General features: G+C 37.1%; 1 protein-coding gene across 1 annotated transcript in view; it reads right to left on the bottom strand.

The window, feature by feature from the left end:
• Nucleotides 1-1,877: 1,877 nt before the first annotated feature.
• The window catches only part of FRZB (frizzled related protein), a 32,288-nt gene continuing 13,291 nt past the window's right edge, over nt 1,878-20,874 (bottom strand). Inside the window, exons 4-7 of the mRNA XM_060622115.3 lie at nt 11,519-11,584; nt 6,996-7,200; nt 6,544-6,607; nt 1,878-3,142 (exon numbers count right to left, since the gene is read on the bottom strand). Of these exons, the coding sequence (XP_060478098.1) occupies nt 3,026-3,142; nt 6,544-6,607; nt 6,996-7,200; nt 11,519-11,584 (452 nt within the window). The 3' untranslated portion in view covers nt 1,878-3,025. The remainder of the gene's footprint in view (nt 3,143-6,543; nt 6,608-6,995; nt 7,201-11,518; nt 11,585-20,874) is intronic.

Here is a 20,874-nt window from a genome sequence, read left to right as displayed (position 1 = left end):
CTATTTACTCACAGTGATTGTAATTTTTGTATTTGCCTTCTTAATACATAACAGATGTGGAGACCCATGGATCTGTCCCACCCCACCCCCAATGCTCAGTGCAACATATGGCACCGAGTCAGATTACACTCTGTATGTGACACAGTAAAATACTCACATATCTGCAAAGAGACTCCAAGTTTGCTGTTATTTTAATTTTTGCTATTCAGCACGCACCTAACATTTTGTTCCTGTTACTTGGCTGGGGAAATTAAAATCCTGAAGGTGAACAGAAGTTTTCAAAGAAATTTTAAGTGAATTTTATAGATCTCAAGGTCACTGACAAGGATGCATATAGATTAAAATTTTAGTGGCTTTCAAAGTGAGTACCTGTCAGAAAAGCCTGTAGAGAGACACTAATAAGATGCATTTGTATTATGGCAATTGCAGAGTAGAAATGATTTTGCAGTCTGATTAGAAACATGACCACCATAAAAATCATGTTATCTCCCAAAAGAGGCTTGCACATAATTAATGAAGACGTTGCAACTATCAAACTGAATGCCAAAAGTACTTTATTCATGGACCTCATACCATTAGAAACTTTAACTGACAGAGCCTCACACAAACAAAATCAACCATTGCCAGTGCAGATCACTAAAGGGAAGGTGGTAAAGAACACAGCTGAATCCCAAAATCTAGTCCTCTTTTGTTTATAGTTGTATATGTACTGTGCATAAATTGTGTCATTCTACGCAGGAGCTAACTTACGGTCACCACTGCCCCCCGCCCCGAAAAAAATACTTCAGGGGCTTGGATACATCTGTGGCTTCGGTTTTACATCAAAATATTTCATCACTTAAAATTCCTCTTACTGTGCTTTGGAATAAGCGATGACATTGTGTGGATTTGAGAAATCAATTCTTTTAAATCTCCCGCAGTCCATTCTTGCCCTTCTTCCCACAGTGAACATGAAAGATGCCTGAGAAACACGGGACAAGGCAGAATTCTACTTTCCACTCTTCAATCCTTGAAGCTCAGTTGGGGCATCAACATCAGGACAAGAGATCCCAAGGTGTAGTTCTTCCCTTGCGGCACTTCACTCCTGCCCTGTGACACTCAAACTTACCTCTTTAAGGCTGTAACAGTAGCATCTAGAACGATATGCACCTGCCCCAGCCATCTGAGAATAAAGCGGGTGGCCAAATTATCGATAGCAACCACACAGCAGCTCAAAAGAGCATGCGGTCTTCATGGAGGCAAGGTTGGAACTCTTTCTTGTGGGATTCCAGAAACTGTAGGGGCTTGGACATCAGCCAGAAGGTTGAGATGGTCACTTACTTTCAAAAGAGAGAATTTAGAGGAATTATTATTTACCATTTGTGGAAATGTTTGTTCTAGACTGAATTTCATTCCCACACGATTGTCCGTGTAGAAGGAAGCACAGCACCATTTTGCTTCATAAATGTTTTATTTTCAGTGTACCATATCTTGGAAATCTGTTCTACTAATATCGAACACATAAATTGAAGGAAATGAGACATCCAAGTGATTGGCACAAGCTATGAAGAACTTGCTAGAGGAAGGAAGGAAAAGCATCAGTTATTCCCCAAGGTCCCTGGGGACACTGCAGCTTGGGTAGCAAGATTGTGCATTTGGTTCAAAAGTCGGCATAACCTCTCTCCTGAGGCGCCTGGGTGGCTCAGTCAATTAAGCAAAGCATTGGACTTCAGCTCAGGTCGTGACCTCACGGTTCATGAGTTTGAGCCCTGTGTTGGGCTCTCTGCTGTCAGGACAGAGCCTGCTTTGGATGCTCTGCCTTCCTCTCTGTCCCTCCCTTGCCTGCGTGCTCTTTCAAAAATAAATAAAAATATTAAAAGAAAAAAGAATAATCTCTCTCCTGACAACCGTAATTCCTTTTATTAGGCATATTTTACTGAGCATTAAACAGCACAAATCCAAATGATCAAGTACAGGCCTGTAATTCAGTCCAGCTTGGGTGTGAGTGCACAAACACATACACACGCTCACACACACACACACAGGCACAACCTTGCACATTTTACCATGCTGCAAACTACAGCATTTTATAGAGCTATGTACCTTTCAAAAATAATACCCTGGTGCACATGCATACATACTTTCTTTTCCTGGTCAACACATCAAGATTTATTTTAAAAGATGCAAAAAAAAAAAAAAAAAAAAAAAAAAAACTTACACCAATGGGCTTATTTAAAGGGAAGCAAACTTAACAGAGGTACGCTGATAACAACAGATGTCTAGTTACAATTCACTTCCCTAATGCTGATTAATATATTCACAAACAAACCAAATGTATTGTCAAGAGAAAAATGCTACCGTTAACACCCCAACGGCTACTGGTTTCAGTTGTGCTTCTCAATCAGGCAAAATGTTCTTTCCCCAGCTCCTAGCACTATTTATTTTGCTTCCTGCCAATCTTGCAAATAATTTATCTTGTGTGTCGTTTCCTCATAAATGGTTCCTGGTGCTTGATTGCTTTGCCTGTGTGGCATTTGATTTCAAACTGCCATTTTACCTTTATAAACATTCAGAACTTTTAAGCGTGAGGAGAATGCCCAAAAGGCATGTGAAAATGAGGCTGTAATTAGATGAGCAGACTAGGTTTCACAGCATATCTAGCTCTCTGTGTATACCAGAAATCTCTCTTTGCATCCAATATTGCATTCCCAATCTGGGTGCAGAACAGCATATTAACATTTACTCCAGCAAAAAGGCCCTGGTATCAACATGTTTAATTTATTATTATTGCAGAGAATAGTTTTCCCAGGATTAGTGAAACAGAATACATATATTTAAGGAGCTGCACTCAGAACACAATAAAGAAAAAAGAAAGAGGGAAGAGAAAAACAGAAAATGAAAGAGAAAATAGAAGTAATATCAGTTACCACATGATTTTTGTGGTAAAAAATAGAATATGACGTGCAATAGTGCAATTTTCCTTTGCTAGTCCAGCAATGCAAGTCTTAATAGGAAGTCCACTGGTGTTCTTTCTGCACTCCAAGATTTAGTTGCGTGCTTGACGGGGGTTGGAGCTCTTGCCAGGCTTCTGACTCTGAGTGGAATCACTATGGCTTGAATCGCTTTTATTGAGTCCAAGATGGCGGAGCTTCATATCCCAGCGCTGTGAAATTCAAAACAGAAAATGCTCACGTGCATGTATCACCAGGGTCATCATTTCTATTATTCTAACAACTAAGTAAGACCTCAAAGTCAGAACTCAAAACCCTTTTCCAAAAGTATAAAATTCATATCCCAGGATAACAAAATTGATGCTACGTGAACATAATTCTCTGATCATGAAAAGCACCAAATTGGCCACCTATAATATATCAGTTATGTTTTCATATCAGACCTTAAACTTAAAATTTCCACATCAAATGGTGACAAAACTATCTATCAAAATCTGCAGGTAGTTCCGGAACTAACATACACAAGTCTGGCACTACACAGGGGATCACCAATGGAAGATTTACACAGAGAATTTGAAGGGCTATTCTTCATCTTCTTCTTCTACAATACATCAGAACATAGCCTTTTAAAACATATGTGATTTAAGCAGCGAAAAAAATAGAAATTTTGGGGGCAAATAAGATCTCTTAAAAACATATTTCCAAGTAATATCTACCAAGTGCGACAATCACAACAGATAAGGTCCTGCACTCATTCTGTTTTACAAAGCCGACATTACCAATATTTCTAATGACCATAGTCAAGTTCACTAATATTTCATAGTAACACTACCAATAGTATTTACATGTAATATAATAAAAGGAAGTTATATTATTGGTGTTAAACGTAGTGAATAAGGACCACAGCACTACTTCTCAAATTTCGATGAATACAGAAATCACCTGGAGATATTAATATTGCAGATTCTCATTCGATAGGTCTGGGCTGGGGCCCAAGATCTTCATATGTAGCAAGCTCCCAGGTGATGACAATGTTGCTGGCCCCAAGACCACACTTTGAGCAGCAAGGAGCTAATGTCAGATGGCCCAAGCCCAAATTCTAACTCTATCAGTTACCGTGCAAAGTTTCTTGAACTTACTAAACCTCATTTTAATCATTAGCACATTGGAATTAATAATAGAATATACTTATAAGACTGTTCTGAAGATTAACAAATGAAAAATATATGAAGGGCTTAGCATATAATTATCATTTTTCAATTACTGAAAGTAATTCTTCATTTTAGCATACTTTACAATCTTATTGTTTTTCATATTAAAAAACAGTCTGATTCTCAACTGCCCAAGGCAGACCAAATATTTCGATTTGAACAACCTGCTCTAACAGAGACTTAGGTAGACAACCATCTGTATGGCAAAACCAAAAGAAGGTCTTTATCTCATTCTTATTCTATTCACTGAGCAAAAAGAAGGAAAAAAAAATCAGCTGAAAAGGGAAAATCCATAAAACTCTTTTTTACATCCTCAAATTGACAGGAAAACTAAACTAAGGATCTCAATAATTCTAGCCAAAAGAGATTTTCCTACCCAAGATATTTAGCCATGAGTATCTGCAATATCAATTAAAAATTGTTGGGATGCCTGGGTGGGTCAGTCAGTTAAATGTCTGACTTCAGCTCAGGTCATGATCTCACGGTTCATGAGTTTGAGCCCCACATCAGGCCCACTGCTGTCTGCACAGAGCCTGCTTCAGATCTTCTGTCCCAGACTCCCCCTGCTTGCGCTCGCTCTCTCAAAATAAATAAATTAATTTTAAAAAAATGTTCACATTATTGATTTAATTCTTCCCTTTAGCATGTTTACATCCAGACTGAGATATAAAGAATTTCACAACAATTCTATGAGTCCCCTGTAGAAAGCAATGGAAAATGTTTGCCTAAGAAATAGGATAAACAAGCCATGTGTCCTGGGTCTTTACATGATGGTAATTGTTTTGGTACCAAAAGAGAAGCAGCAAGCAAGCCTCGTTACATGCTTTGCAGCAGGGATGTTGAAAGCTCTTCCAACTGGTACAGGAATTTAGGACAAATTCCTGTTCTGAATTAGCAAGCAGAAAACCAAATTAAAAGAACAGTAAGAGATTCCAACTTACTGAAGAAGAGCCACTTTTTAATAAACACCAAAGTAACTGAAAATAGATACAAATGGAGAATTCCCACAAGTCTGAACTTGAAATACATCTCACTTTTGACAAATATACCAGGGAAAAAAAGAACTTACTGAAGGGTAGTTTCTCCCTGCAAAATAATGCCCTTTACATTTTTGTAGGTCACTTCAACTCAAATGTGTCTGCTGTGTCAAGTGCCAGATGTATAAGATAAACTGCTCAGGGGTGTTTAACTTACCCTGTAAATGTTTCCCAAGCCTTCAAACTTACAGAAGTTAGAGGATGTATTATGTTTGGTACAATTCCCACTCTTTCTTTTCCCTCCCTGCCCACAACACACACACCCTTTTCAATTCTTTGCCAATCTGCGCATACATTCCTTTCTTTGGAACAGATTAGCTTAGTATATAGTAAGAAGAAAAGAAATGAAACCTTCTAACCTTCTATAATAAGGTTATATACCGTGATTTTTAAAATTTTTTTGTTTATTTATTTGGAGAGAGACAGCATGAGCTGGGGATGGGCACAGAGAGAAAGAATCCCAAGCAGGCTCTGTGCTGTAAGCACAAAGCCCAATGTGGGGCTTAACCTCATGAACCATGAGATCATGACCTGAGCCGAAATCCAGAGTCAGACACTCAACTGACTGAGCCACCCAGGTGCCCCTATTGTGATTTTTTAAATGTATCACTTCCAGAATCTAAGAATCAGTGGTTTAAAAACAAAGCTACATTACTGCTCTAAGGACCTAATTTGGTCAGATGTCTTATACACAGATGAACATGGCTACATTTTGTACAGAAGAACTGGTGTCTACGAATTGGGACAACATTGGTAGTTTCCTACCCATCCTTTGTTCTCCCCTCTTAACTCCCAGAACTGCAATTTATGCCCAGCTAAAAAACTGCATTTGCCATCCTCTCTTGCAGCTAGAGATGGATATGAGACTAAGACCTAAGTAAAAATTGCTAGATGGGGCACTTGGAAACTTCTTTTTATCTCTTTTTTTTTTCTCCCTGAAATGTAGGTGTGATACTGGAGGTGGGAAGCCATCTTGCGACCTCCTGGTGAACATGAGCATGGAAGCAATGCCCTTAAAAATGGCAGAACAGCAAGCAAGAAGGAGCTGGAGCCCTAATGATAATGTGGAGCTACCCAACCAGGACTGGACTGACTATAGCCAGACTTCTCATTGTGAGAAGTTAGGCAACTGTAGTTAAATCTCTGATACACTTATAGAGAATTCACTCCTTAAATGAAATTGACATTAAAGACAAACTCAGTCGTTAGAATTTGAGATACACACACACACACACACACACACACACGCACACACAGCTCAGGTTTTAATAATTCTCATGCTGTTAAGGGCAGCTATTTTGTTTAAATGACAAATGTCTGGTTTTCTACTTTATGTATCACTTTGAACACAAAATATAGGCTTACCTTAACTTTTTTACCAAGTCGATCCTTCCATTTCTCAGCAATAGAACCTTCCACCAACAGTAATCTGTATTTTTTAAAGAAGCAACCATTTTTGAAAAATTAAAAGATATTACTGAAAAATACAAGGAATCGTTGCCAAGAAAGATTTACTGTTTATTCTACAATAGGACAGCCAGATTTTAGAATAGAAATTCTTAATAATTTGTGAGTCATAGACTCCTTTAAGAAGAAATGATGTTATGATCCTTCTCCCCAGAAAAATGCACACCCACAAATTGCACACATATACTTTTCTATCCAGTAAATGATATTGAGGGACCCAAATACAACCTATCGGTAATCCCCTAGGAGTTAGATCCCCAGGTAAGAACTCCAGAGTAAGACGTCTAGAGAAATGAAATAAAGAGATGATAGGTATAGCAATTTTTCTGAACCTTTAGGGAAAGAATTACCTGGAGCGTTCCTCATCTTCATAGCCCATGATGATATACTCCTCATTAACATTAAGTGGAGGACACAGGCAGCCAGAGCTGGTGTAAAGGTTAACGTTTTCTCTTGGAATGTTTACCAGAGAAGCTTTTAGAATCTCCTTCACCTCAACTACTACAGTCACATCATGGCACTTGGTCTTTACTTCTTTAACTTTAGCCCGAATGACTGGATAAAAGAAAATAAAGTCGATATGGTAATATGATACATGATAGATGCCCCATTCAAAAAAGACAGGTAGACTTCTTTCTAGTCAATTCATATCCACTTCCTGCTCAACGAATGGAGAAGAAAAGTCAATCAGATGTTTGCCTTAGACATTAGTGAATGACACACTACACAACACACCTGCCCCCTTTAATGTTCAGCCCTGATCCCCTTCCAATTTGTATGTACATATATATTTGTGTATACATATATACACATGTATATGTGTGTGTACATGTGTGCATGTACTTCATAGTGAAAAATCCATTTAGGTAATCAAAGGTTGAGTGAATCTGATGTGATTTTCCTCCAAAATTTTATTTGGAATGTGTGCATGCATGTAGTTTCGATTGCTACCAACATAAGTTTATATTAATTTCACTATATGTAAAGACCTAGTACTTGAATATGCTTTGTTTACTTGTCAGTATTCTATCAGATTCATAGATTTTCTAAAGAGTTGGGGTCTTCAGTGCTTTCAAGTCCTGTTCTACAGTGTCCCCCAACTGTTTCCACCATCTTTCCACCTCCTTACCTTAGTGACTCTTTAAAAAAAATTTTTTTAACGTTTATTTATTTTTGAGACAGAGAGAGACAGAGCATGAACGGGGGAGGGTCACAGAGAGAGGGAGACACAGAATCTGAAACAGGCTCCAGGCTCTGAGCTGTCGGCACAGAGCCCGACACGGGGCTCGAACTCACGGACCGCGAGATCGTGACCTGAGCCTGAGGTCGGACGCTTAACCGACCAAGCCACCCAGGCACCCCAGTGACTCTTTAGACATCAGCTCCTTTCTTCATTTCAGAGCAGATTATCTTTTATATTTTCCTGTGAGTATACCACACTTTCTTTTTGAATAAAAACTGCTACCACTTGACTTTGTTTTCCTCCATCTGCTTTGAAGTCAGACACTCCAACATGTCTTCCTCTCATGTGGTATGGACAATGGTCTAATGTGTCAATTGCATTAATCTACCTCTCTCAGTGGAAATGCTGGCACCCACTTTATCTCACAAGAGCCAGCTTCACTCCTCAACATAAAGATGAACTGCCTTAAAAATAACCAATTTCGCTGCAAAGTCAAAGTATTTGTCTCAGAATCTAGAAAGCACAGTTCTGTGTCTAATCTGGGTATTCTGTCCTTTGGAAGAGCCAAATTTTTTAGATTCCTCCTTCTGATAAATGAGTTATCCTTTTTTTTTTTTTTTTTTTTTTTTTTTTTTTTTTTGAAAGAGGAGTTTGAAAGCCTACAAAGAAGTAAAAACATCAATTAGTAAGAAGCCAATGGCTTTTGACTAGGCTCCCCGGCTGCTCTAGTTTAATATCTAGGGATGTTATACGGAAGAAGACACAATATATCCAAATTAATCCACTTTTTGAAAGCCTCTTAGGAACAGATCTGCAAACCACTTTCATCTGAGTTCCTTCCCATGTATATTAGGGTCTTTTGGACTACACAGGAATGGAAAAAAGTAATCCATGAAAACATAAAGCTAGCTAATAAACCATTCCCCTCATCAATGCCCCAAGTCTATATGGAAACATTCAATAACATTCCACCAGTACAATATATGTATGATAGAAATTAAATTGCAAATTCTAAAAACTTCAGGACAAAATCTCATTTTTGCTTCTCAGGTATTTCAGTTTCTGGAGAAAAGTATGAGAACTTACAGCAAACAAACATAACTACCCAGCTGTCCCTGCTTGGTGAAACTTGTGAGTTAAGAAATCCCTTATTAGTGTTCTCTCTAGTCTGTATTTTAACAAAAAGTAAGATTGCCCTTTTTTGAAATGTCATTTGGGGGAATCAGATGATAAATTGACAAGCCCAGCTAGCAGGCATTTTTTTGTGTCCTGGTTTATGTAAATGTGCTTCATAGCATCCATCAACTCTTAGAGATTAGCAAACTGTGCAAATGTTCTCAAACTAATGATTTATTTACCCAGTGTGTCTACTATTTTCATTAGAAATTTTTAGCACATGTACCCACTCCAAAACAAATATCTCTCTACAAGACTTACTTTATTATTCAAGTAATTTTGTTAAAGCTCAAGAGCTTTTACTGAATTAATCTGAATGAAGCACAGGTCATCTGAATTATCATTTACTCCCGCCCCAACTTTGTTTTCTCATTAGACACAGGCAGATACTTATGACAAAAATCAACAGATTTCAGAAATTAAATTGCATTTTCTTTTCAGCATTCTTCCTTCTATTTAATCATTTGAGTGCCTGCCTTCCCCCAAAGATGTTCCACATTAAGCTGCAGACACATGAAATCCTTCAACTTTGGGCAACCTGGTTATTGTTTGGCCATGAAAAAGAAATGATCTCTCTCCCATTAAATGTGATCTGTATTCCATTTTACGTTATACTATTCCCTCAGCTACTGTGTCAAAAATCTTCTCTTTCCATGACTTGTAACCACTAGTTTTTTAACTTTTAATCAAAACAGCAGCATCAACCATTGAAGCACTAAGAAAGTAAGATAAAGTAAAAATCAATAATAAGAAAAGTAAAATAAATACCAAGTAAACTAAATTCCCTTGAAATAACATTTTTATTATGATTTTTTTACTATAACTATACTTAAAAGTCCATAAAACATTTTTCAATCTTGAAAACCTAATCTCCTAAAAATCAAGACCTCCATTTCCCTGTGATTTTTCACATTGGGTTTTAGAAGAATGGATCCTCCAATTAGCAGCCAGGCATTTGACTTCTCAGAAAAACAACCTTTCAACCTTGCAAGCCACCATTGGCTAAGAGAAGTTAGATTCCTCTTAAGGTGAGTAGTAAGCAAAAAATAAAAATTTATTCCATTGAAGAAAACTTGTAAAATTAGTACATTTATTTCAAAGAGATTTATTTACCTGAGAATTTTCTATTTTATACTTTCTAATACATGATATTTTCATAGATATCAAAGATTACTCTTACAGAGTCTTACCAATTCCTCTCCTTCCTACTCCCAACAGTACAGAAATAAATTTGCTATATATGTTCTATGTCCTCTAAAATAAGGCCTGTAAATTTGATAATAAAATTCTCATTTTAATAAAGTTTCCTTTAAAAATGTATTTAAAAAACATTTTAAGGTTTATTCTTGAGAGAGACAGAGACAGAATGTGAGTGGGTTAGGGGCAGAGAGAGAGGGAGACACAGAATCCAAAGCAGGCTCCAGGCTCCGAGCTGTCAGCACAGAGCCCAACACAGGGCTCGAATCCATGAGCTGTGAGACCATGACCTGAGCCAAAGTCGACGCTCAACCAACTGAGCCACCCAGGTGCCCCTAAAAATGTATTTAATTGTCATGTTTATTCATTGACTCCACATCAACAATCATCTTCAGAGATATAGTCACATGACCTTTATTAATCTTATAGATGCCCAGGAAAAAAATCACAATAAAATGCCTATGGATTACAGCAAATGTTTTTTGTCCCTTGTTGTATCAACTGGAAAACTCCGAGTTGTCTAAATATAAGAGTAATTGATATTTGTGACTCTGAAGCATGCCAGTACCCAAAAGTACATTCTAAATAATTTAAGAAAGGACAACTTACATTCAATAATCACTGATAAAATTAGGATAATAATACATCTCATGGGGCAGTTGAGGAAACTATAAAAGATAGTGTATAGAAGTCACTTTGCACAGTACCTGGTACAAAGACAGGAGGCTTTTTCCTCCATTTAAGTCTGTTGGCTACATTTAGATGGGTGGCTCTTAGATTAATATTTTATCAAAATGTCACATTTCTAGGTCAAGCTAGACAACAAAACATTTCCTTAATTGAATACTAACAACTTCTGTGTTACTTTCCAACTCTGTCAATATGTTCCATGAGACAGACTGATTGGAGACACCAAGTTGTCCTCTGTTAACCATCCATCCCTTATGCATCAAAGTGCTCCTCTGTTCACCCCAGTGAAGCTGACTTGGAAGCAAAACTGAAAACCCATGCAGCCCCAAACATTCAAGCTCAAATCCTCCTCAGCGTCTCAGAGAGCAATCTAGTTTGAAATGCAGCTCTGTGTACTTACTTAATTACATGGTTTTAGATGCCAGCAATGCTGCCCAATATGATTCAAAATCAAGCATTGGTTAAGAATTTTGCCCATCAGACATTTTAATTGTTTGGGACAGGGGACTATGTGCTTAAAAGTTGTCTTTGTTTGGTTTTAAGCCTTATTCTTAAACTGCTCTAATTCTCTCTCTCCCCCCCCCCCCCCCACACACACTACTTTCTTAGCACAGCAGTTATCCTTACCATAGTTGTAATTGTTTCGGAAATAGGTCTTCTGTGTAGCTCTAATAGGCTTACATTTGCAGCGTTCTGAAAAATACAACATTTTAGCTGTCAGCAAAAATTCAACATGAGCTTTCTTTTGTTCATTCACATTTTTGGTAAGGTAGATCCAAATTTGGTGGCGAGGAGGCTCTTAGTAATTCTATGTGTTTGATCTCTTTCTCCTGGAACTACATTCATGTTTATTCTGTTTACCTAGCCTCTTATTTAATGTGAGTATGCTCATAAGCTCCTACTCTTCAACACACCACCCGAATCCTAAGGAAACCCTGTTCACTACCATGCAAGAAGAGATCATGACCCCTGAATCCCCCAAAAAAGGCATTTAGTGCCTATGGAAGCAGAACCAATGCCTACTGAAAGGCAATTTCTTGCTTATGCTCAGGCAACTGGTTTACCCCTGTGGGGTACCACCTGCATTCATATATGCTTTACACATTACATAGCACTTTTCCAAATACTATTTCCTGCATCTAAAAGCAACTCAATGAGATAAGCATGTATTATTACAACCCAGTGAACTTAGTGAAGTTCTTAAGAGAGGCCATGAGCCCCATCTATAGGCAGAATAACTGGTATTTAACTCAATGATATTTTTATACTCACTGGAAGAAATTTACTAAGTACATAATTTGAAATGAGAAGTTCCATACTTTTCAAATCTGCAACAAACAAAGGGGTGTATATATCTATAAAAATTAGTGTATTTGTTTTCTTTGGGTAAATACCCAGTAATGGAAATGTTGGGTCATCTGGTGTTTCTATTTTTAACTTTTTTCAAGTAAGTGCTACATCCAATGTGAGGCTTGAACTCACATTGAGATCTCACTCCTGAGATCAGGAGTTGCATGCTATCCTGACTGAGCCAGACAGGCACCCTTTTATTTTTAATTTTTTGAGAAGCCCCCATACTATTTTTCACAGTGGCTGTACCAATTTACATTCCTATGAAGAGTTCATGAGGGAGAGATTCTTAAGATGAGACTATTTCTGAAGAAGTAACTGATATAGTCTTTGATTTACAAACTATCCTCACCCATATACAGAAAGGGATTTGTACTTTTTCTATCATTTAAAAATAGGTATTTTTCAAACGTAATGCATGTAGATAAATTATCTACATATTTGGAATTCTTTAGAAATATGCTCATATTCTAATAAAAATTCTTGGCAAAACTATACCAAATATCACTGCATTGAATCTAATATGATTCAATGATGTTGTTACCATATAATTTTGCTTGAAGCATAGACAAATGGATTCCATAACATTCCCAGAGATTTTTTAAAAAATTTTATTATAAAGTGATTTAGGAAGATTTCAAGTAGGTATTTACATAACTATATATACACAACTACATGCACATAGGTAGACCATTTCCTAATAGCTAATAGCGAAGCAGTTACATTCTTGGTGGGACTATATTTGATTCATCTACAGTGCACTTATATCTGCTGGCCTCAGAGGTGGCAATACCATACCATATATGTGACCCTTGCCATGCTTCCAATCCCTTTCACTATAAACAATTATCTGCCTAGTTGAAGTAACGAGTAGCTCAAAAAAATAATAAAGAGACATGGAAATTTATACCTACAAGGCTCAAATATGGAAGAACTTCCTTTCACCTATTTATGCTAGCTCAAACCAAACATATTCATACCTAAGTGTATTCATGAAAAATATATCTTAGATCAAAAAATTTGGAGAATTATTCTTCTTCTCAAGTTCAGTTACTCACATCTACATATATATCCCCCAAAGCCCCAAGAACTGGGAAATTACAAAGAAACCATAGAGGGATATACTGCTTGCATCATTATGTTTTTTGCACCTGCCACCCGAAGTAAGATAGCAACAGCTTTTTTTTTTTTTTTTTAACTATCAACAGTTGATTTCTCAGACTTTTACAGAGGCAGTAATACCATTATCATCTTTACTTTAATTTGCTAATAATTTTGCTAGGAGTCTTCCTCTCTCAGCTTCCAACTGCATAAGGTTTTTAAATTTTGGTTTCTACGGTGGTAAAATAAAATCTATTATTTACTGAGCTTTGCACAAAAACCGTTAGATATTGATTAGCTTACATTCCACCACTGAGAAGAAAAGGTTTTAAAGGAACTGCCTTGGTGTTTTTATCTGGGGGGGAAAAAATATATGAAAAAGTTAAAGGAGCTGGCTGCAACAAAGTAAGTGACAAAGAATTCTTCAAATGTGGGTAAGTTTTTATATTAACAATTCACTTTCCTCAATGTCTAGAACTGAATGTAACATCATGAATTGCAGAACAGCACATCATCCTACATCTCACAAGCATCTACGGGCCTCCATCAGGAAACTATCTTTGGCAGCTCTCCCTCAAGTTCTTGCTTGGTTCTCTCAGGCACTCTCTCCTAGCATCAACGATTTCCTACTTCTCTGCTAATGAAACTGACGACTGTTTATTATACTAGTACAAACATGAGTTTATCACTCTCATACAAATATTAGTTTGCAAAATTAACATCCCTAAGCTCCACAGAATCTGGTTTGCAATTCAGAGATGTCTCCCAGGGCACTGCAGTGCCCGAGCCACAAACAGCCTCGTGGTCTCAACAAGAAGGCATCTTATTAACATAGTTCAGGGAGGAAAGTAATCACATCCTTCTTTATTCCAATTTTTATTCATAAAAATAGGCTCACTGAAAACACATAATTATGATAGTATTTTTAAAGAGTCAAATGGTTTTATAAAGTCTAAGGAATTCCAAGTACCTGATACAATTGTGAAATGTGATTCTCAGCGGACCTTCCCTAGTTAATGCAATCTGTTCAAGTTAATGCTTAAGTGTTATACAACTCTCTAACCGTGACCTTTATTTGAAATTGACTACCGTTGGGTCTCATCCAGAGCCATAAGACTGTAACTAACTTCTCTTGCCAGATTCCAAAACCACTATAACCTTTCATGTCCAATGACTTTGGAATACCACTATCTAGGAATTAGTATCTTTCTGCTTTTTCTAGGAAAAGACGTCTTAGGTCTGTGTGCAGGATTTATTGTCAAAAAGTACATGGGGATGAAAGAAAATATAATTCTATTTGCATTGCATTTTCCATTGTAATTCTTTCAAGATTGGCTCATTCTAATCAGTTTAGAATTTAAATGATTTTAATTTGTACCAAATGTATTATATGTTTTAGATCTTGGCATCTGACCCTTGAAGCCCACTTGTCCCCTTCTCTCCATTTTAAGAAACATAGGAGCAAACCACAAATTTTAAAACAAGCATAAAAAATAAATTTTTACTATTTCAAAATCTATATTCTTAACTATAACTTCTTTACAGAGATCCAGATCTATATTTTTAAGATGTGTCCATAAGTATGTCCTAAGGTAATTTTTAAACATATCTTTTAGAGTTACCAGAATTAAATGAGATAATACACATCAAATACACATTTGACACATCAAATGGTCACATATGTGACCATTCTAATAAGTATTAGAATGCAAGAGAATATGACAACACGATTAAGGGCATATGGATTTGAATCCCAGCTCCATTTCTTCCTAGTGGTATGACCTTGAGAAAGTTACCTCGGGCAAAACCTATTTCTAAATTAATACTGCCTACCTCACAGGGTTATTGTTAAGAATTTAAAGAATAATTCACTTAAGGAATTTGACACAGAGACTATTACTTAGTAATCATTCACCTACTGTTAGCTCTTAGCAATAGTAATATATAAACACACCAAAAAGATCTTAAGATATTTTATGCAAATTCAAGAGCAGCTGATAAAATAAGAGACAATTTTCTAACAAAAAATCATCTGCAAGTTGATTTAAAGATAAAGTTTAAAGTTTATACTTAAAAGTTTAAGCTTAAAGATAAAAATGTGCTAAATTTTTCCCTAAAGATAGAAACTTTTATATATATTACATTTGGTTGGGCGGGTTTAAAAAAAATAGAATTTAGGAATCACATTGGTATTATGCTCACACAAGGATACACTATTCCACAAAAAAAAGAATGAAATGATGCACAGAAATGGATAAATATCAAAAACATTATGCAAAAACAAAAGTAGCCAGTCACAAAAGAGTAGGTACTATATGATTCCATTTACATGGATGTGAAGAACAGACACTCATCTATGGTAATAAAAATAACACCTGTGCTTGCCTCACAGTGAGGTGGGTGACTGGGCACAAGGGAATTCTTAGAGATGATGGAAATATTCTTTATTTTGAGCTGGGGGATAGCTACATAGGTATATACATTTGTCAAAATTCAGTGTGGCATACACTTAATTATGCATTTTACCGTAAGTAAATTATACATCAATGAAGTACCATTAACATAAAAATTCATGAGACCTTCCTTTCATATTTCCATAAACTGAAGTGTGCCATGACTTAGCAGCTGTTCATTACATGTTTAAAATAATATTTATTTCCCAATCATATGCATAAGGCAAAGAATATATTAGATTTTATTTTGGATAAGAGCAGTATGTGGAAAATGCAATGCAGTTGATTGGTGAACCTAGGTAATATAATAAGGCTTTAAAAAGCAAAAATAACATTTGCTCGGTTTAGCTTAAAAAAACAAACCTCAAAGTTGTAATAAAGGTCCCTATTCATAGTAATTTGTGCTTTATAAAAGGGAACTGTTTAAGATTGAGAGGGCTAACACTGTATTAATAAGAAAAGGAAATTTAGTTTATTCCTTTAGGATTTATGTCTTTGGAAATTTTTAAATAAACTTTCCTTCACAACATTTATGGATCCAAGAGTCATTCAGGATATACAAAATACAGTCCATGCGATTTGCCCATTTTCTCCCATGAGATCTGAAGTGTTATGTTCAGTGAAGTACTATAAAGAGGTCAATTAACAAAAACATAAAGTGGGCTCCATAGTCTTTTAGAACATCATTTACCCCTCCCAAGCACATAGAAAAGAGGTGACAGAAAAGGGAGGTGCAGTCCCTGCTCACCCCCCTCACCCCATGTCCTGGGCAAGCAGTATGCCTGGTACAAGGAGGTGGCCATTACATTTCTTTTTTTTTTTTTTTAAGTGTATTTGTTTATTTTGAAAGAGTGGGGAGGGGCAGAGAGAGAGAGCACAGAGCCCGACGTGGAGCTCAGTCTCACAAACCAAGAGATCATGACCTGAGCCAAAATCAAGAGTCAGACTCTTAACCGACTGAGCCACCCAGGCGCCCCTGGCCATTACATTTCTAATGAACGGTGGGGTGGATGAACCAATAAACTGACTATGAAGTTTCAATGCTGGGGACCTGGGAAAACAATGGTGCCACATACTAAAAAAGTTACAAGAAGGAAATCTGTAATAAAAAGGTAGCTTTAATTATTAACTAGGTTGTAATTGAAGTACAAATAGGCGACCTAGGTAGAAGTGTTTATTGAAGGAGAAATATGGTGCTGTACCTGTGACAGGGATAAGAACTGGAGTCACAAGAGTGATAATTAAGCCTAGTTGCTGGATATACTCCAAAGGGAAGAAACCGTTATAAGGAGAGAGCAGTAGAGGCCAAGCACAAAGTCTCAGGGAATGCCCATGGCTAGGGGACAGGGGAAGAACTAGCATGACTTGGGTAACAGTTCAAGGAGGAAAATGCTTAGGAATAAAAATGGGTCAAAATGTCAAATACCGCGAAATACAACAAAAAAAAGGCATATACTTGTAAGGAACTATAGAATTGCAAATATTCTTTTTATCTATCCTAATTTTTTTTTCAATGAATGGCAGAAGTTGCTCCAAGTTAATTCAGCTGCTATAGTCAGTAAACATTTGCACCAAAGCAAAAAACTAAATTCCCCAAATTAGGAGGAAGTCAAGGGGAGGAAAGAAGTTTGGAGAAAGAGAGAGAATGAATCTCTACCACCCCAGTCAGGCACAGGCCATCCCACAAAGAGGGCGCCCCCTCTGGGGCAGGCCTGGCAGGTGCAGGCAGTCAGAAATCTCTAGTTACTCAGCAGCAGCCACTCAAACTTAAGAGTTTCTCTGAAGCACCTCAGAAATAGGGGCAAAGAGACATTAGTCAACCTGTGTAGGGTACCCAGCTTACAATAGGGGATAACGCTAATGTTTCCCTAATTCAAAAATATGTCACACGGGAACTCCAAGGTCAATACAGTCTGACTTTATAATCAGAAACAAACCAGAGAAGTAACTGGGTTATGCTCATGTAATTCATTAGTGTCAGAATTTACCAAATATATCTGCTCTCTGGAAAAATTTTTGTTTTTCAAAAATAAAAACTCATAAGGTGCGCCTGGCTGGCTCAGTCGGTTAAGCATCTGACTCTTGATTTCGGCTCAGGTCATGACCTCACAGTCATGACAGCCAGCCCAGCTTCGGGCTCCACACTGAGCATGAAGCCTCCTTGGGATTCTCTCCCTCCCTCTTCCTCTGCCCCTCCCCTGCTCACATGCGAGCTCACTCTCTCTTAAAAAAAGAAAAAAAAAAAAAAAAACTTCAAAAAAAACCCTCACAAATTGGTCACCACCACAAAGTAGAAAACTGGGAGAATTCTTTTTCAGAATCATTTTAATAATAAAAAAAGATCTTTTCATTGTATCATTTGAATACCTGCCTCAATTTTCTGGTTGATTTGACAGACAAAATGACTCGGTGGAATAAAACTAAAATTGTTTTTCCCCATATGCCATGTTATGGAAAATAGACATGATGTTCTCCTTATTAGGACAGTGGGTTTACAATAGAGCACACTCACACACTGGAAGCTGTTCAGACAAAGTCATTATCTCAAGTTAAAAAAAAAAAAATTGTTAAGCTTCCAGGCAAAGGATAAATTAACTAGAGTGAAAGAATTTCTTTTCTAAATTCCAGGCAGAAACAGCTTGACACTTTTGAAAGCTGGGTTATGTGGGTTACAATGTTTTTGTATCTTCTCTATATTCTCCTTTACCAACCTCAGCAGCTACATTTTTCCAAAGCATAAAATTTTGACCATGAATAATTTGTATTTTCCTTATAGAACATGTGAATAGGTCAGTGCATCTTTCCACAAGCAGAATAAGCTTGGTTTTGCTTGTTTGTTTTCATCATTCCCATTATACCAGGAAATAGGAAAACATTTATAAAAGAGGAACAGTACACATGAAGCCCAGGAATACTACATTCATTCTAGGTCATTTTTTTTTTTTACATGTTGACCTATTTTTGTATATTATTTATAGTGTTGTTGATGTCATATCTTTCATTTACACACTAAGTGCTATATTATTATAACCATAACTTCTGCACAGACTGATAGCACATGTATGCACTTGACTAAAACTTTTGACTTACCTGTTGTACTATACAAATGAGCTTTGTGGTTTGTTTTGATCAAATTCAACAGTAGACGTGATCATTAAAACAGAAACATTGCTGGACATCAATAATTTCCAGCTGATTTTATGACACTGCAAAACATTCTCAATTGTGTCAAGAAGGTAATGAAATAATTCTAAATAAATCATTTTCATTCACTTACGTTTTTTAAAAGTTGTTTGTTGGGCACATTTGGCAGACATTGCCTCTGGTCAGACACTTGTCACTTTGACAAGATTCAATGGAAATCTACAGTGAAAACTATCGCAATCTAATGAAAACTGATGTTTCAAAGTTATTTACGACTCAGTAAAATAAATGCTCCACTTCCACATATAAGACACCTTACAAAGCAGGACACACAGACCCAAATCAGTGCAAACTACTAGAGGAAAGTGAAATCGAAAAGGTATTTATAACTAATTGCAGTTAAAATGTTCTTGTAAGAGGAAATGTAGCATTAGTCCCAGAAACAAAAACTAGAAACAACCCAAATATCCAGGAACATTAGGATAAAGTGTGGTATATTCATATGATAGAATTCTACACAGCAACGAAAATTCAGAAGTACTGGTATGCACAGCATAATAAGTAGCAAAGAAAGCCATACACTATACACACACACACACACACACATATATGTATATATATATGTGTGTGTATATATATATATATATATATATATATATATTCATAAAAGATCAAAATTAGACAAAATTAATGTATGGTATTGGAATTTCTGCTAGCAGTTACCTTGGGAAAGAAAGGTGGAAGTAATAATTTGGAAGAGGCACAAGGAGACTTCTGGAATGCTGCTAATAGTATAAATCTTGATCTGTGTGATGGTTTCACAACAGTGTTTACTTTGTTACAAGTCACTGAGCTGCATGCTTATGATTTGTGTTTTTGAACATATAGCATACTTCATTTGAAAGTTTATTTTATGATGAGATGAAGTAACTAGATTCTATCATGTCTTTCCCACTGAACACAGCTACAGAATGCATGAAGCAACTACTTAAGGATTCTGAAAAGTAAATAATAGAAAGATTGGGGAAGAAGACTGATATTCTCAAACTGTTCATCAACTTCCCCCGCTCTAGTATCCTCCAGCCTAGTTGCAACACAGCCCATAGCCTATAAGTGGGCATGATACAGATGGAGTTCTTTAGGAGAATCCCTCTACTTCTGACTCAAGAAGTGAGAAAAGGGTCTTCTACTACTCCATTCTCTGGTATCCCATCATTCAAGCAATCCTGGGGCAGTGCTGACACAGCTGCACCAAGGGAGGCCCTCAGGAGTCTAAACTGGTGACATTGGAGAACCTTCCTTTCTCATTGGACGTGTAATGTCAAGAGATTGGGGCAAAGCCCCATCGCTTTGTCCTCCACCATCTGGCCTCAGGTGTGGAGTCAGTCACAGGAAGTACATCACAGAGTGGGATAAATAAAGCTCCAGATTTCTGGCCAAAGGACCAAAGAGGAGCCCCAAAGGAACTAAAAAGTGCTGAGAAGACCACAGACAGAAAGGAACTTAGAAAAAATTCCATGAAATTGTTTATGAGCTGGTAGATTCACCTCTGGGTATGTATGAATCTGACACTGACCAGTATACTGTAGACTTTGAAAACTAAACTGTGGGATAGATCATTGCCCTGATCTCACACTGGCCCCTGGGTAGGATGCACATGGGATAGATCTGAAAGGCACTTCAAAGACTGACAGTGGAACAGATACTGAAATCACAACCTACAGAAGACAAGTCAGAATTTGCTGCTTAAACCCAGTGTGCTAAAATAAAAACATCAACTTTCTCGGGGCACCTGGGTGGCTCAGTCGGCTGTGTCCAATTCTCATTTCAACTCAGGTCATGATCTCACAGTTTGTGGGATCAGGCCCACTTTGGGCTCTGCGCTGACAGTGTAGAGCCTAAGATTCTCCCTGCCCCTCCGCTGACTGTTCTCTC

The sequence above is a fragment of the Panthera onca genome, chromosome C1, assembly GCF_046562875.1.
Source record: "Panthera onca isolate mPanOnc1 chromosome C1, mPanOnc1 haplotype 2, whole genome shotgun sequence".
Taxonomy (NCBI): Eukaryota; Metazoa; Chordata; class Mammalia; order Carnivora; family Felidae; genus Panthera; species Panthera onca.
The sequence above is the reverse complement of the archived record's forward strand: the minus strand, read 5'-3'. Positions and strand labels throughout refer to the sequence as shown.